The following is a 16,267-nucleotide window of genomic DNA, read 5'->3' as shown; positions in this document are numbered from 1 at the left end:
AGCCACTTTTCACTGCTTTTCCTGGGCCATTATCAGGAAGCTGGAAGTAGAGAAGCCAGGACACAAACCAGCACCCATGTGGCATACCTACATTGTAGGCAGCAGCTTTACCTGCTACTGTATAACACCAGTCCTCAGAGCTAGTTTGATAGGAAGAACACAAAAATACACATGCAGTAACCACTTTCAGTTATTTCCTTATTACAGTTGATTGTGTTATGTCTATATATGTTCTTAAAGTTATATTCTAACATATCTTAAAGGTAATTAAGGAAGACTTCTATTACAGCAAGTTGAGCCAAATAGCAAGTCTGTGTGTTGGTGATACCTCATTATGGGTCAGACAGCAAGTAGATCAAAAGTCCCTGACAGTTAATCCCGTTGGATAGAGCAGTCTGATTGGTACAGTATAGGCCCATAAAAGTCTCCTACCACTGAGTTGTTAGATGCCCAAAGCTGATAAGTTCCAACAGTAGATCCTGTAATTGCTATGGAAAAATGAGTAATCTTAGATATCAGTGTTTCATAAATGTAGCTTTTGGCTTGGGAAACTGAAAAAGGGTGGTTTTTTAATCAAACAAATATGAAAGCAGTCTCCTCTAATGCAAGCATACATTTGGTGTCCTTACTGAGACACACGTTTTAGCAGTGTGTCCCTCGATTCTCAGAATCTTGCAATGTTTCGGAATAGACACCTCACAACGTCAGAACACTGATCAGATGCTCAAGGCCTCAAGAAAAGTTAGCACAACTAGACGAAGAAATGAAAGCAAGGAGGGTTAGGGAAAACAGTCCCTGTTTCCTTGGAAGTCAACAGCTAAACCAGGCAGGGAAGAGCCAAACACAGCAATCAAAGCCAGTCTACTTGAGACATCTCTCTCCTCTGTGTCTCCATCACAGGTGTCTATTTTGCCCCCGTGGCTGACAGCCTGCAAGAGTTTAAGGACTACATTGAAAACCTGCCTTTGATAGATGACCCAGAAATTTTTGGGATGCATGAAAATGCCAACCTAGTTTACCAGGTATGGTCTTCAAAGACATGTTTACTTATGTCGTATATGTAAACTCTGATTTTCAGTCATTATCTCACCAACTCACTGAGATAATCTTCATAAACAGTAAAAGTGTTGTTTCATCATGGCTTCAGCAATTAGTTCCAATTTAGCCTGTGCACTCTGGATCCTTCACAGACCCCTGATGTCATAACACACTTTCCCAGTCACCAGACAGGCCCCTCCATCTTCAGTCTTCTGCCTTCTCTGTCACTGGCCTGCTCCTAGACCACCACAACATGCAGACATGAATAGTGACCTTTTCTCTTTTGCTCTTCTCCCGCCACGTTGGGCACATTTGTCTAGTTTAACACAAAGATGTGTGTATCACACACGTTTAGATTATAAAAGTACATTGTACCAAATGTCCAAAGCATATAAATTACAATGCTCTTCACTAAAAGCAGGGTTGTCGTACTAGACCACAGCAGTAGGTCCAAAGAGCAAACCAGCTTTTCACTCTTCTGTGTAAGACCTTCTGATGCTGCAGCCTTACCCAAGGGTAGTCCAATGTCCTCTGCATGGCATTCAAAGCTCCTCTGTGCCATGGGCATCCCAGGTGCACCATGTGCCATGAAGGCATCTGTGGGTAAAGAGAGCCACGAAAGGAGGTGTGTCCCAGGGAATCTGGAAAATTCTGGGCTCTAGATTTGACCTCATGAGACTGAAAGGAATTATCTTTCTGTTTAAAGTTTTGCTCCTAGAGGTTTTAGGCAATGAAATACACCCAGATATCAAGGATTCCATGAGAATCAAAAGTGGAACTTCCAGAAGAGCATCAAGAAGTCATTTCTTGTCCTTGACCATTAAAACCACTTTGCCATTCAGTGGGAACTTAGAATAGCGCAGCTTGTTTTTCCTTGTTCTACTTTCAGGAGGAAAATCTGGTGACCAAACCTCCTGTTAATGTTTACTCCTGACTATTTGCCCTGGAGGGTGTGGTGTGGAAGGGGAGGGCAGGGTGAGAGACGGAAAGGGTGGGGGGTATGGTAAGGCTCGCTGGGTGCTGTGAGAAGGACAGCATTGTAAGAAGGGTAAAGCTCTTGGCAGTGTGTCCCTGGAATGTAGATTTTTGTCTTGTTTTGTTTCCCATTGGTTTCAGCATGGCCGGAACAGCAGGTGGAGAATGAGGGCCCTGGTATGCTTTCCTGTCCAGCCTCCCTTCCTCTGTTTTAATGCATTAGTTCATTCCCCGGCTCCAAAGTCTTTCATTTGAGACAAATGCCCTTTCCCTATTCCATGGAGTTCTGATAAAGTTCCAATGATCTCCCACCTCCACAGAAGTGGGCATGTGACTCAAAATTGGCCAAAACCAGTACTCCCTCTCTTAGCCATGCTAATTGGCCCAAGGAGTAGGCACATGACCTGTGCTAAGTGAGTAGGAATCCTTTGCTGAAATAATGTATGTAGATGCTGGGGGGAGGGGTTAGAGGAGGGCTCTGTCTTCTCTCTGGACTCTCTGGCTAGGGAGGTAGTGTATCTACAGCTGTCCTGGCCTTGTCCCTAACACACCCACCACCTCCCATCCACCACCTAGACAAAGCTCACCTGCCAAAGGAAAGAATGAGGGCAGTGTAAACAGAAAGAGCCAAGCAGGTGCAGAAAGAGTGTTAGAGCCATTCACGCTGTGCAGGGGAGGCAAAATTCCATCTCTTTCCTCTTAGAGCGTGGGTGGTACCTAGAACTAAATTGATATAAGATAGGTTTAACAGGATACAAGAATAGAATTATAATAAAGTTTTATGTGACACTCATAAGGAAATGAAAACTCAGAGAAGTGCTAAAACCTACATGCTTTTGCATGAGATTGACCAAGGAGAGAGAACTACGGAAAAGTAACTGAATTGTTTGGGGAGGCTAAAGAAAGCTAAGAATTCGTTAACAAGATCTGCTTGTTCTCCTGGCCGTGCCTCCCAATCAAAGAATGTTTCTTTCCTCCCATCTTCCACATGGGAGTTTTTCTCTCCTGTTTTCAGGAAGAAAAGGGAAGATTAGATTTCCCTTCTTCTATCTGCTGCATTTCCAGTTACCTTTAGCTCAAAGCGAGCCTCGTGCCGCTGGGGCATATTTCGGGCTAGCATCTTTGCCTCCCTTCGCCCAAGACTCGTGTGACTCGTGTTCTCTGCAAGAGCCAACAGACTCCTTTGCTTTACTGGCTTAGACTAGACCATTGTGCCTCATCCAGGCCATAAAGTCAGCACCAAGGATATAAATTATTCCTTCTTCTCCCCCAACAAACTGCACTTACCAAGACGTTTATCAGAAACCAGTAAAGGGCAGGAATGGAGAGAGCTGAGCATCCTGCAGCCATGTGCCGCCCACGCAGGCTGCCATCTCAGCCGCTGAGGCCCCAGCATTGCCACAGCGTCTGCTCCGATCAAGCTGGGTGTGAAGAGGAAGCTGCTGGTTACGAGACGCTCTGCAGTGTTCCTACAGGTAACAAGCAAAGGAGCAAGGCTGCCGTCCCCGGCCCGGCCGTGGTCCCCAGGGCTGCCTGACAGTTCCTCCTAGAGCCGTTGCTGTGGAACTCAGTCTCTGCCGGGCAGGGATCTCTGCTCTTGGACTGCACAGGCCTGCAAGTGAAGAAAGCGTGTGCCCGCCCAGCTTCTGGGTCTGCTAACCTGCTAGGGCACCCTGCTTTCATACAGACGAAGAAAGGAATGGAGCGTATGCCCGTGAGGACAAGGTTGAAGCAGAGCCAACCAGACAGAAGCTTCCCAAGCCGTGTCCACGCTAGGAGACGTTTACGTCAGTGAAGCCTCGGGGACAGCTCACCTCAGCCTTCAGGTCCATGCTGGGAGTCAACCTGTACGGGAGGCTGGCGGTGCCAGTCAGCTGTCCATCACTATAGCAAAACACCTGCGAGAAGCTACCTAGGCTGGCAGTGCCAGTCAGCTGTCCACCTGAGAGAAGCTAACTTTCTAAGGAGAGAAGGTTTCTTTTGGCTCCAAGTCCTGGAGGTTCACAGTCCAAGATCGGGTGACCCCATTTGTTGGCCACCTGGTGAGGGCCTTCTTGCTGGCAGGGTCCTGATGTGATGATGCAGAGCATCACAGGGCAAGAGGGAGCGTGCATCTGAGTACCTGAGTTCGAGTCCTGATCCCACCCCTGATGCCTGCTACCGTGTACTCTGGGAGGTAGCGGGTGATGATTCAAGCACTTGGAGTCCTTGGAGCTGGCGCTGTGGAACAGTGGGTTAAGCTGCTGCCTGTGACGCAAGCACCCCATATGAGCACCAATTCGAGTCCCAGTTGTTCTCCTTCTGATCCAGCTCCCTGCTAATGTGGCTAGGAAAACAGTGGAAGAGGACCCAAGTCTTGGGCCCCTGTACCACGTGGAAGACCCAAATGGAGTCCCAGGCTCCTAGCTTCAGCCTGTTCCAGCCCAGACGTTGTGGCCATTTGAGGAGTAAACCATTGATGGACGACTTCTCTCTGTCTCCCCCAATCTCTAGATATCAAGGAGTCCCCGGGAGTCAGAAGTGGAACTTCTGCCTTTCAAATACATAAATAAATCTTTAAAAAAAAAAAAAGCTCTTGGGTCCCTGCCATCCACATGGGGGATCTGAATTGAGAGTGAGCTGGCATATGACATTTCTTTTTGTTTTGTTTTGTTTTTTTTTTTTTTTTTTTTTGACAGGCAGAGTGGACAGTGAGAGAGAGAGACAGAGAGAAAGGTCTTCCTTTGCCATTGGTTCACCCTCCAATGGCCGCCGCGGCCGGCACGCTGCGGCCGGCGCACCGCGCCGATCGGATGGCAGGAGCCAGGAGCCAGGTGCTTCTCCTGGTCTCCCATGGGGTGCAGGGCCCAAGCACCTGGGCCATCCTCCACTGCACTCCCGGGCCACAGCAGAGAGCTGGCCTGGAAGAGGGGCAACCGGGACAGAATCCGGCACCCCAACCGGGACTAGAACCCGGTGTGCCGGCGCCGCTAGGCGGAGGATTAGCCTAGTGAGCCGCGGTGCCAGCCCGGCATATGACATTTCATATTCTCTCTCTCTCTCTCTCTCTCTCTCTCTCTCCCCCTTTCTCTCTCAGAAATAAAATCACTTTATTTTTAAATATTGAGGATAGATCTCAGGTTACATAGTCTTGCCACAGTTTAATTAAATGTCCTCATTTCTGAGAATGTCCCTTATTTCCACAAGTAAACTACCTGTGCTACAACTTACTGTTTTTTTAAGGTTTAAAAGCAAGATTTATTAGAGTCAAAGACCTCCAGCCGGAGCAGCATGGTCAGGGGCTGCAAGAGAAGCAAAACCCAAAGGACCCCCTGGCACTGGGGTTTTTAAGTGCAAACAAATGACTTTCTGAGAATCCGAGTCTTCACCGATCTGCCTTTTACCTCTCACAGTACAAAGAGACCAACACCTTAATCAACACCATACTTGAGGTTCAGCCGAGATCATCTTCTGGTGGAGAAGGGAAAAGCAATGATGAAATCGTCCAGGAACTTGTTGCTTCTGTGCGGACTAGAGTTCCAGGTAATAAACAATTCCTATCATCTGTATAAAATGGGAACCTTAGGGACAAAGTCAGGGCTGCGTGATACGCTGTTGTCCAGACCTGCTGATTACGTAGACTGTTTGCCTAGAGAGCTCTGCAGACATGGAGAGCTCCATTTGAATCATGCTTAGCAACTTGGGAGCAACGCCAAGTCTCTGTCTTCTCTCCATCTCCCATCTCCCAGGCCCCTGGCCTAGATACAATGCAGGTAGGCAGAGAGGTGCAAAGCTTGCACTCCTACAGGGTAAAAAGGAAGACCAGGGTCTCTGGCCCCTCTGGTTTCTGGACTGTCCCTTATCCGGGGGGCATTTCCCACTGAAATCTTCAGGACTTCACTCCCTAACTCACCCTGAGTTCAGCTTCAACTTCTTCCCTCCCAGAGTCACCCAGATGAAAGGGGCAGGCTTCTCTTCACGTTCTCCACCGCATGGCCTCCTCCTGCATTAGCACAGCTTGTCTTCTTTATCTTACTTAATCAAGGTCCTATGCTCCCCTGGCCTAAACTGGCACAGAAGATGAGAATATCCAGGGGGAACATGCTTTAAAATGAGAAATGAAATGCACTAGATCCGTGTTTTACACACACACGTTTTTTTTTCCCTGAAACGCATGAAAATAAAGCTTGATTTTCTGATTGCTTCTATATAAACATAGGTGGATCACCAAAGAGTTCTAAACTATTGAAATAGTGCTCCTGTTAAGCCCTGTGTATCTGGATTAAATAATGAGAGAACTTGGTTTTAGAACAATGTCAAGATAGGCACATTTCCCTGTTGATGTTAGGAGAACAGAAATCCGTAATGACTCACCTGAGGAAGTCTCTGTGTGTTTCAGAAGTACTGCAAATGGAGGGCGCCTCTGAGAGCCTTTTCGTCAAGGACCATCAAGGACGCCTGAACTCCCTGACCACCGTGCTGGGCCAGGAAGTGGACCGCTTTAACAACCTGCTGAAGCTAATACATGTATGAGGGCTGTCCCCATCTCTCCTACTGGGTGGCCAAGCTTCAGAGAGAACTATGCATTTGATACAATTGTGCTTAGAACTTTCCATTCCCATCCCCTCAACTTTTTTTTTTTTTTTTTTTTGGAAACGCTATCCACTCTTCACACCCAACTTGTCTAAATTTGAATGTATCCTCTCACGAGGCTGTATCTCTATAACGACTGAGGGGATGAGGGACATTACAAACCCTAAGTCTTGGGCCGGCGCCATGGCTCACTAGGCTAATCCTCCGCCTAGCGGCGCTGGCACACCAGGTTCTAGTCCCAGTCGGGGCGCCGGATTCTGTCCCGGTTGCCCCTCTTCCAGGCCAGCTCTCTGCTGTGGCCAGGGAGTGCAGTGGAGGATGGCCCAAGTACTTGGGCCCTGCACCCCATGGGAGACCAGGAGAAGCACCTGGCTCCTGGCTTCGAATCAGCGCGGTGCGCCGGCTGCAGTGCACCGGCCGCGGCGGCCATTGGAGGGTGAACCAATGGCAAAGGAAGACCTTTCTCTCTGTCTCTCTCTCTCACTGTCCACTCTGCCTGTCAAAAAAAAAAAAAAAAAAAAAAAAAAAAAAAAAAAAAAAAAAAGAACCTAAGTGTCTCCTCATTATCTCAACATACACTCATGGAATTACTCACTAGAAATTGAAAGCCTAAGCACTCAATTAAGAGTGATTCAGTACTTGTTCCTGAAGTCTAGTTTGCATTGATTAATATAGTCTTTATGCAAGGCTATGAAAACCAGTGTTTCTCCAAAGTGTGGGCCACAAAATGCCATGCATTAGAATCCTGTGATGTGCATTTACAGTGTAGTTACCTTGACCCCATGCTCGAGACCTACTGAATTGGAATTTCTTGAAATCAGGCCTGGGAATATGAATTTGATAACCTTACCAGATGATTTCAATGCAACTGAAATTTTCATGGATCCATCTGATCCTTTTCCTAATGCTTATAGTTGCTTTCTTCCTGGTTCACCTTGATGGTTAAATGCTTCCTAATTTCTCTGTGTAAAACTTTGATAAGAGAAAAATGAAGACTCTTAGAGACCAAATATTGAATGTTAATAGGAGAAATGTTACTGCTAAGCAGAGAGCCAAATACCTGACCCAAGGTCAATGCTTAAGGATAAGATTGGGGGAGGGGCTGGCACTGTGGCATAGAAGGTTAAGCCTCCACCTGCAGTGTTGGCATCCTATATGGGTGCCAGTTTGAATCCCAGCTGCTCCACTTCCAATCCAGCTCCCTGCTAATGCACCTGGGAAAGCAGCAGAAGGTAGCCCAAGACCTTGGGCTCCTGCATTCATGTTGGAGACCCAGCAGTTCTTGGCTCCTGGCTTTAGCCTGGCCCAACCCTACTGTTGCAGCCATTTGGGGAGTGAAGCAGTGGATGGAAGAGCTCTCTCGCTCTCGCTCGCTCTCTCTCTCCTCTCTTTATTTAAAAAAAAAAAAGATTAGGAAAAAACTGGGACAGATCTTTTAAAGCCAAAGACTAGTCTGTCCCCTATTAGGGAAGCAAAGTCTGCAAATGTTGCTGCCTAGGCATGGCGGTTAAGCAGGCACTGGGTCAGCGAATGTGTCGAGTCCTCACCTTGAGGCTATGGCATCTAATCAGCAAGGCACCGATGTCAGCTGACCAGGCAGCCAGGTCAGGGCTTCCCACCTTCTGTACTCAGTGAGTCAGGGTAAAGTCTGAGCTGCTGTGAGAAGATCCCCCAGCAAAGTCCAAAATGAGATAAAACCAAGGAGCCACTCCACAGGCGTACGTGTCTATCCATGTATTTAGCATATATTTTTTTACAGGCAGAGTGGACAGAGAGAGAGAGACAGAGAGAAAGGTCTTCCTTTTGCCTTTGGTTCACCCTCCAATGGCCGCCGTGGCCGGCGCGCTGCGCTGATCCGAAGCCAGGAGCCAGGTGCTTCTCCTGGTCTCCCATGGGGTGCAGGGCCCAAGCACTTGGGCCATCCTCCACTGCACTCCCGGGCCACAGCAGAGAGCTGGCCTGGAAGAGGGGCAACCGGGACAGAATCCGGCACCCCGACCAGGACTAGAACCCAGTGTGCCAGCGCCGCAAGGCGGAGGATTTGCCTATTGAGCCACAGCGCCGGCTAGCATATTGTTTTAAGAACGCCTTAAAGACAGGGAAACATGTATTAGTCACCTTTGTTTCCTTGGACACAGACACCCACTGAATCTTCTCTGAATATCTGAATGTGCAAGTACGTGACTGTGACTCTCAGGTGCCCCCATGGTCACTTCTAGTCAAACGAACCCCCGTCCACCCACAGCAAAGGGCTTCACCTAGCAGAAGTGTGGGGGGAGGGCCATGCGGCTCTCCCATCTGGGGGAGCAGGTGCCCGTTTCTACGTGCTGCACCCGCCCCAAAGGCCTTCGTCACCCTGACCTCTGCCCAGCCCTGCCTCACACAGGCTTTCTCGCCAGCATCACCTTCCCTTCACCTTGGGAGCAGCAAGGCAGCCCTGTGGTGCAATCAAAAAGGCCCAGGGAGGGCAGCAGCCCCAGAGGCCTCGGGGCCATGGTCCTGGTGAGCTCGCTCTCCTCCCAGCAGTTAAGGACCGAGAGCCAGGGCAGCACCTGGGGACGAGCAGGCCACCCTGTTACATAGCCACTGGGGAAGAGAAAGCGCCTGAAGTGTGCTCTCTCCCACTTAGTGCACTGTGTGTTGGCTGCCCCCTTTAGGGGGAGCACCAGCTGCCATGTGACCTCTGTCCACCCTAGGCAGATTTTGAGCCCCCTGCAGTGTGACCCTGTAGCTCTCATTGTGTGGGTTCTCCCTGCATTTCAGACAGGCCTCCTGCTACCTTCTCCCCTTCCATGTCTAAGACCCTAAGCACAAATCTTGCAGAACCCTTCTTTCTCCTGCCACTGCCTCTTGTGAGGAGAGGCTTGGGAGCAGGGGAAACATTGACCTAAGATGGAATGGGGGGCCGGTGCTGTGGCGTAGCTGGTAAAGCCGCCACCTGCTATGCCGGCATCCTATATGGGCGCCAGTTCGAGTCCTGGTTGCTCCACTTCTGATCCAGCTCCCTGATACGGCCTGGGAGAGTAGTACAAGATGGCCCAAGTCCTTGGGTCCCCACGCCCCCATGGGAGACCCAGAAGAAGTTCCTGGCTTCAGATCAGCACAGCTCTGATCATTGTGTCCATTTGAGGAGTGAACCTGCAGATGGAAGACCTCTCTCTCTCTCTGCCTCTCCTTCACTGTAACTCTGTCTTCCAAATAAATAAATCTTTTTTTTTTTTTTTCAAAAAAAAGAAAAAAGTAAAAGGAATGGGAGGTTGGAATCCTAGCTTCACCCACACTTTGCCCATCTGAGCACTGTGTGCTTGTGGTTCCAGCCTTTATTATGTAATCAACTCTTGCCTCTAACATCTTCCTATTATATGTTGGCAGTATATGGCAGTTGACACAAAACTGGAGCCCTTGAAGGCCTAAACCTGTCTGTCTGCTCTGCCTGTGGCCTTGGCCATGTGGCAGACACCACTCTGTCCCTCCCCACCTCCAGCTCAGCATCTCCCAGGACTTGTGCAGTGAGAAGGAAAGAAAAAGGGACCCGTTCTAGAGAGGTGTCTCCAGTTCAGAGAGACTGTCTGATACCGGCTGAAGATGGATCGCATGTGGGGGCTGCAGGCAGCCTGTGGCAGAGAGGGTTGGTGGCATGAGGTGCTTCCCATCGGCTGCACCCCTAACTGCCCTCACCAGATCACTCAGCCCCATTTTTCCTTCAGCCTTGAGAAGAGCTGAGTGTGGCATTTCTCGGGGCCATTTCTCCAGGCCTCGGGGAAGATGTCTACTGCTGCTCTTCCCACCCCACTGGACTCGACCTTTAACTGCCTAAACTGCAACCCTGGCCCCAAGGGCTACACCCCTAGGGTCCTACGGTGTGAGAATTTGTGAAATATCAGAGGTCTGGCCTTACAGACAGTGCACAGAGAAGAAGGAGGCCAGCGGGCAGGCCCTGAATCAGCCCAGAGTAGCCCGGGCTTCCACAGATGGGTGCCATCAACATTTGTTAAAGGGCACCAACCCCTCCTTTTTCTTCTCTCAGACCTCTCTAGAAACACTCAACAAAGCCATTGCTGGATTTGTGGTGATGTCCGAAGAAATGGAAAAGGTGTATAACAGCTTCCTCAACAACCAGGTTCCCTCCCTGTGGTCCAACACAGCCTACCCGTCCCTGAAGCCGCTCGGGTCATGGGTCAGAGACCTGATTCTGAGGACTGCATTTGTGGAAGTAAGAAAATTCACTTACTTGGGGATTTGGTCAATCTGATGACACAGTTGGCCCGAAGGTCCCCGGGAAGCCCTGGCTAACAAATAGACACAACCAGTGTGGCATCCTCTGAGCACAGAGAAACAGAAATGTCCAAACTGGCAGCTCTATGAGAGTCTTAATGCTGATTATAATGTTCCTCGCCCTAGGCCCTCACTCCCATATTCTGTTTTACTTCCTGGCCATCCTCGGAGTCTGAGCTCCCCAGTGGGAGGTCCAGAGCAAGCAGCCAGGTATGATGTGCTCTCTACCCTACTCTTGCCCACCCTCTGTCATACCCAGGCTCTGGGTTGGCAGTCAGACTGGTGGACGAGAAAGGGGCACGGAGCAGGCAGTAAAGCAGGAATGGTGACAAACTCAGGACTGGTTTAGGTTCTGCCTACTACAAGCCCTCCAAAATGTGACTGACAGAGATGGGCAAACTCCAGCTCAGAAGTCAAGGGCGGTGCGCTATTTTGTCTCCCCTCCAGTTGTGGCTCAGAAGAGGACAGCCCAAGTCCTTCTGGATCTCCGGTTTCTTCTTTCCTCAAGGATTTCTAACAGGTACCAGTGCTTTCCCCCCTTGAAAAACCCTACAGGAAAAACCACAATTTGTTATACACAAGGTTTGTAGGAGCTGAGAAAATACAGGGCTTTCATTGGTCTACCCTCGGGGCTACTGCTCGTGGGCCAGTCCACAGAGGCCCTGCACTTCCTCCATGGCCGGGGGAAGGAATGGCAGAAACGGCAGATGTTCCGTAGCAGCTCAGCCCTGCTGCTCGTGGGTTCGTTAAGTGTGGGCACTGCTGCCTGGAAGCACAGTGCAGGACCCACGCCCGGGCCACCACCTGCTACCTATCTGCTCAGCCTCCTTCCCTCTGAAAACTACTCTCGATGTCCCTCCCTCAGCCCCAGAAGAATCTGGCTGGAAAGGATTGGATGGGCCCAGGGCCTTGGGCTACTAAATCCTTATCATCCCGGTTCTTACTGTTTCCTTAAGTAGCCCGTATACAACGAGATGGGCAAGATCCTGAAGTCAGGGGGTAAGCTCTGAACCTTCCTCACCGGGTCAGCCAGACACAGCCTCTCCCTTTCCTTAACCACCCCCAGGGTTTCTACAGCCTTTGGCTCCTTTCCTCCCAACGAGACCTGCAGGCTTCCCATCTCTGTGAACTCACTCAGAGTCACGTGTCAACAGTTGGGTTTTCTCTGTGGAAAAACAGCTGTCTAACGCTAGAGCGGCCTGGTTGGAGTGAGCAGTTGGGCTGAGCAGGGATGGTGTTTGGGGAGTAACTGTTGTTGGGTGGAGCCAGCTGACTGTTTGCCGTACTTACAGGCACTCTTCAAAATCATGCTCGGAAATACAACTTGCCCATAGACGAGCTGAGTTTCAAGTACAACGTGATACCCACCTATCGGGACCAAGCCGCAGTGATAGAAGCAGCCAAGACGGTCAAGTTCGGACAAGAACTGCCCATGGATGAGGAGGTACTGCCCACCTGACTGTTCGAGCCTCAGCCCCAGTCCTCCACCACCTCCCACGTGCAGGAACAGGAGGGGCAGGGTGGTCATCACAGCCCAAGACAAGCTACCCCTTAGCAGTGACTAGATAGGGACTTCCTGAATTAGTGACATTTTTTAAGCAATACTATTTTGTTTCTTTATCTCCCTGTAAGAGGTTGAAAACAAATGTTTCAGAATCAGCCTGAGTTTGAATCTAGACTCCCTGCCTTGCCAACTGTGTGCTGGAGCAACTACTTGTGTATCTGTCCCTCAGTGTTCTCATCTGTAAAGTGGCTCATGCTAAACCTCACTGCTGAAGTGCAGTATAAATGAAATGGCGCATGTCATGTGGCCGGCACATAGTACACCCACAATTAATAACTAATGTTAGGGGTAGGCAGGTGGTAGAACAGTTAAGTTACCTCTTGGGATGCCTGCATCCCACATCAGAGTGCCCAGTTCAAGTCCCACCTCCTCCACTTCTGATCCAGCTTCTTGCTAATGCCCATCCCGGGAGGCAACAGATGGTGGCTTGGGTGTCTGCTACCCACAAAGGAAACCCAGCTTGATTTCCAGCTCCTGGCTTAAACCTGGCCTAGCCCTGACTATTGCCAGCGTGTGGGGAATAAACCAACAGATGGAAGACTTCTCTCCATCTCTTTCTCTCCCCCCTCTTCAAAAAAATTAAAATACTGTTTTTAAAAACTAGCAATAGGAACTGAATTGATCTATGCAATTCATAAAGCTGTCTCCTAGCAGAATTGATATACTAACTTCGTATATTCTCTAACTACAACTGCTTTCTACCTGACGTGGATGTGCTAAGTAGTTGAAACTGTCCACTTAGAGTTACTGCCTCTGTGGCACTGGCTCTCAGTGTGCCACCCTAGACTAGCAGTAGCAACATCCCCAGGCTTCCTCATCAGAATCGCTAGCCTGGGCCCAGAAATCTGTATTTTAACAGGTCCTAAGCCTACTACCTTTTGAGGATGAGTGCTACAGAAAATCAGGGATCCTCAGACTGGGTTTAGAATCATCTGAGAAGCTATTAAAAATTCCAGTGTCCAGGGCAGACCCCAACTACATCAGACTCTCTGGGGGTGGTGCCAGGCACTGTTGTTTTTTAAAGCTCCCTCAGTGACTCCAGTACACAGCTAGGGATGGGAACGGCCACTGTTGACCTGAGCTGCCCAGTGTAGACGTGCTGGGGTGTCCACGGGGCAGGGATGCCCCTGCCTTCAAACATTCACTCCAGTGTGCCTTATAAATGCTATTTTCTACATGTGCCACAAAATCAAAGATCGGCTCCAGACTGCTCTTGCCAGGAATGCGTTCCTTAACTAATAAGTGTAGTTGGGATGCATGGCTTTTGGTAAGCTTTCCTTAAAGTAGTGTGGTATTAGTCCTGGGTAATTCACTCAGGATCCACGCACTCAAATCTGAGTGGTCTACTCTCTGCTCTGATTAGCAAAAACATACAAAGATCAGATTGACCCATAGCCATGACTTACTCAGGAAGAATGGTAATATCCACACTTCTTCTTAATCATCTGTATCTTAAAATGACAGTGCAAAGGCATAAGTCTTTTTTAAAATGTGTCTTAAAACAGTCTTCAAAGTAGAGGAGAAATTAATTTAGAAATTCAAGTGCATTTCTCAGTATTCCGAGACCCTTCTTGGCCAGGAAGGCGTCCCTGGAATCATGGAGGCTGCAGGATCGCAAAGCCACACCCACAGAAAAGCCCTCGCCCAGGCCTTTCAGGGTGCTGGCCCTGCTCTGTGCCCCGAGCAGGCCACCCCCCAGAATGACTGACAGCCTCACAGGACCACTGGGGGCCTCTGTCCCTCTGCCCTGCCCAGTTCATACCACAGCTCTGCTTGGGTCATGTGCACTGAGCTATGACAATATCTTTAGAATCTCAGAGATCAGTGGAGACCTCAGACCGTCCACCCAGCCAGTCTCCTCACCCACACAGCCAGTGTCCACAGCAAGAGTAAATGTTGAGTCAACTTTATTTCCGTTATTCCCTCTGGGTGGACGCCCCCACAGATTCTGCGCATGGTGTGGTATGTAGGTGACAGGAGAGTCCCAGGCAAACCTGCACAAGCACACCTAGCAGCCCTAGGAAGCCCCGCCCTGCCCACTGCACCCAAGGAACAGAAAGGTCAGATCAACAGAGAGAAAAGGTCAGCCAAAACCAGTTCAGTGTACCGTCCTTTTATTCACTAGCACAGACACCACCACGTGTTGCCCACGCTGCTTAGTCTCTTCTTACAACCATGGACAACACAAGTGCCCACAATCAGCAGACACTGTACACAAGGGGAGACAGCCAATCACAGAACACCAAGGGGGCATGGTTCCTCTCTTTCAATAAAAATACTAAAAAGCATTTTTAAAGGCTTATTTATTTGAAAGGCAGAGTTAGACAGGGGAGGGAGATTGTCCATCCACTGGTTCACTCCCCAATGGCCACAACGCCTGGGGCTGGGCCAGGCCAGAGCAAGGAGCTTCTTCTGGGTCTCCTACATGGGTGCAGGGGCCCAAGCACTTGGGCCATCCTCTGCTGCTTTCCCCAGGCACACTGGAAGGGAGCCGGATTGGAAGTGAAGCAGCCAGGACTAGAACCCATGCCCAAATGGGATGCTGGCCTGTAGATGGCAACTTCACCAGCTATAGCACAGCACCAGTCCCTTATTTTTTGAGAAAGAAAAAAGAATTTTCCCTAGGCAAGTATTGCAACTGTATAATCTGCCTTCTAGGTGGGCGTCCAGACCCAGGTGTCGCTCCCCCTCTTCATGGAGGAACGACACAGGACCCTGCGCTGTTCTTTTGTCTGCTCGGCCCTCCCCGGGTTTGCTGCTGGTTCTTCCCGGGTTGGCTACCGGCCCTTCCACCTCTGTGGAAGGGCGGTTCCCCCTAGCCACTTTCCCCACTTCCGCAGGAGAGTGGCACACCGCCGGCCGGCTCTCTCGGGGGCTGCACAGGTGTTCCTTCAGATAGATGTTCCCCTTAGATGTTCCTGGTGCATGTTGTCTCTCTCCTCCTTTATAGTCCTCTTCCACCAATCCCAACTCTGCTACCCACACGCTGAGTACGCTGCTCTCCTCCAATCAGGAGCAGGTCCTACAGTTTATTGGTTGAACTGGAGGCAGCTGTGTAGAAGCTGCTTCTCCCTTCTCAGCGCCATATTGTGGGAGAGCAGATGCATAGAATAAGTCTTAATTCCAGTAACTTAGTCTAGTCCGAGTTGCTCCCCACACCCAGGAAAGACCCTACTAGGAACAGCAGCTAAGCCCAGTCCTCTTATCCCTTCCACCTCCGATAGAGGATGGTCTGAAGCCCATTCATGCATCCCCCGGGGCTATCCCCATGTAAACCTCCTAGTGCAGGGTTAAAAAGCCTAAGATCTGGGGTTAGACTGAGAGGATGTGACTTTACCTCTCAGAGCCTTGGGATTTCCCTCCCTAAAATGTGAGTAATAACAGCAATGTGTAGAGTGCTTTTCCGAATGACCGGGCAAGAATGTGGACATGGGAGATGGCCCCAACTGCTCATCTCCCACTCCTCCTCTCACCCTTAAACTTCTGGGTATCTTTCAGTTGCCCTCTCCTGAGGACGGCGTCCTTGTTCACGGGATGTTCATGGATGCTTCTCGATGGGATGATGATGAGATGGTGATAGAAGATGCGCTGCCTGGACAGATGAACCCGATGCTGCCTGTGGTGCACTTTGAACCACAGCAGAACTACGAGCCGAGCGCCACGCTTTACCACTCTCCGCTTTATAAAACAGGTGCCCGCGCAGGGACGCTCTCAACCACAGGTGAGGAGGTTCACGGTATCAGTACAAAGAGTGGCCACAACTTTGATCCAAGTCCAAAGACTAAGCTGCAATGCACAAGGGAGATCTTGGGCCAATGAACTAGATTTAAGATGAGGCCATCT

The 16,267-nt window shown here is 49.8% G+C and overlaps 1 protein-coding gene across 1 annotated transcript in view; it reads left to right on the top strand.

Annotated features, from left to right (window-relative positions):
* DNAH6 (dynein axonemal heavy chain 6) overlaps nucleotides 1–16,267 on the top strand; it is a 315,521-nt gene that overhangs the window by 290,800 nt on the left and 8,454 nt on the right. The window contains exons 70-76 of the mRNA XM_008254187.4: nucleotides 901–1,022; nucleotides 5,406–5,535; nucleotides 6,392–6,519; nucleotides 10,613–10,798; nucleotides 11,308–11,380; nucleotides 12,153–12,304; nucleotides 15,923–16,145. Coding sequence (XP_008252409.2) covers nucleotides 901–1,022; nucleotides 5,406–5,535; nucleotides 6,392–6,519; nucleotides 10,613–10,798; nucleotides 11,308–11,380; nucleotides 12,153–12,304; nucleotides 15,923–16,145 — 1,014 coding nt within the window. The remainder of the gene's footprint in view (nucleotides 1–900; nucleotides 1,023–5,405; nucleotides 5,536–6,391; nucleotides 6,520–10,612; nucleotides 10,799–11,307; nucleotides 11,381–12,152; nucleotides 12,305–15,922; nucleotides 16,146–16,267) is intronic.

Source organism: Oryctolagus cuniculus, chromosome 2 (assembly GCF_964237555.1).
Source record: "Oryctolagus cuniculus chromosome 2, mOryCun1.1, whole genome shotgun sequence".
In the NCBI taxonomy this organism is placed as follows: domain Eukaryota; kingdom Metazoa; phylum Chordata; class Mammalia; order Lagomorpha; family Leporidae; genus Oryctolagus; species Oryctolagus cuniculus.
Note: the sequence above shows the minus strand (reverse complement) of the source record. Positions and strands in the feature narration are given on the sequence as shown.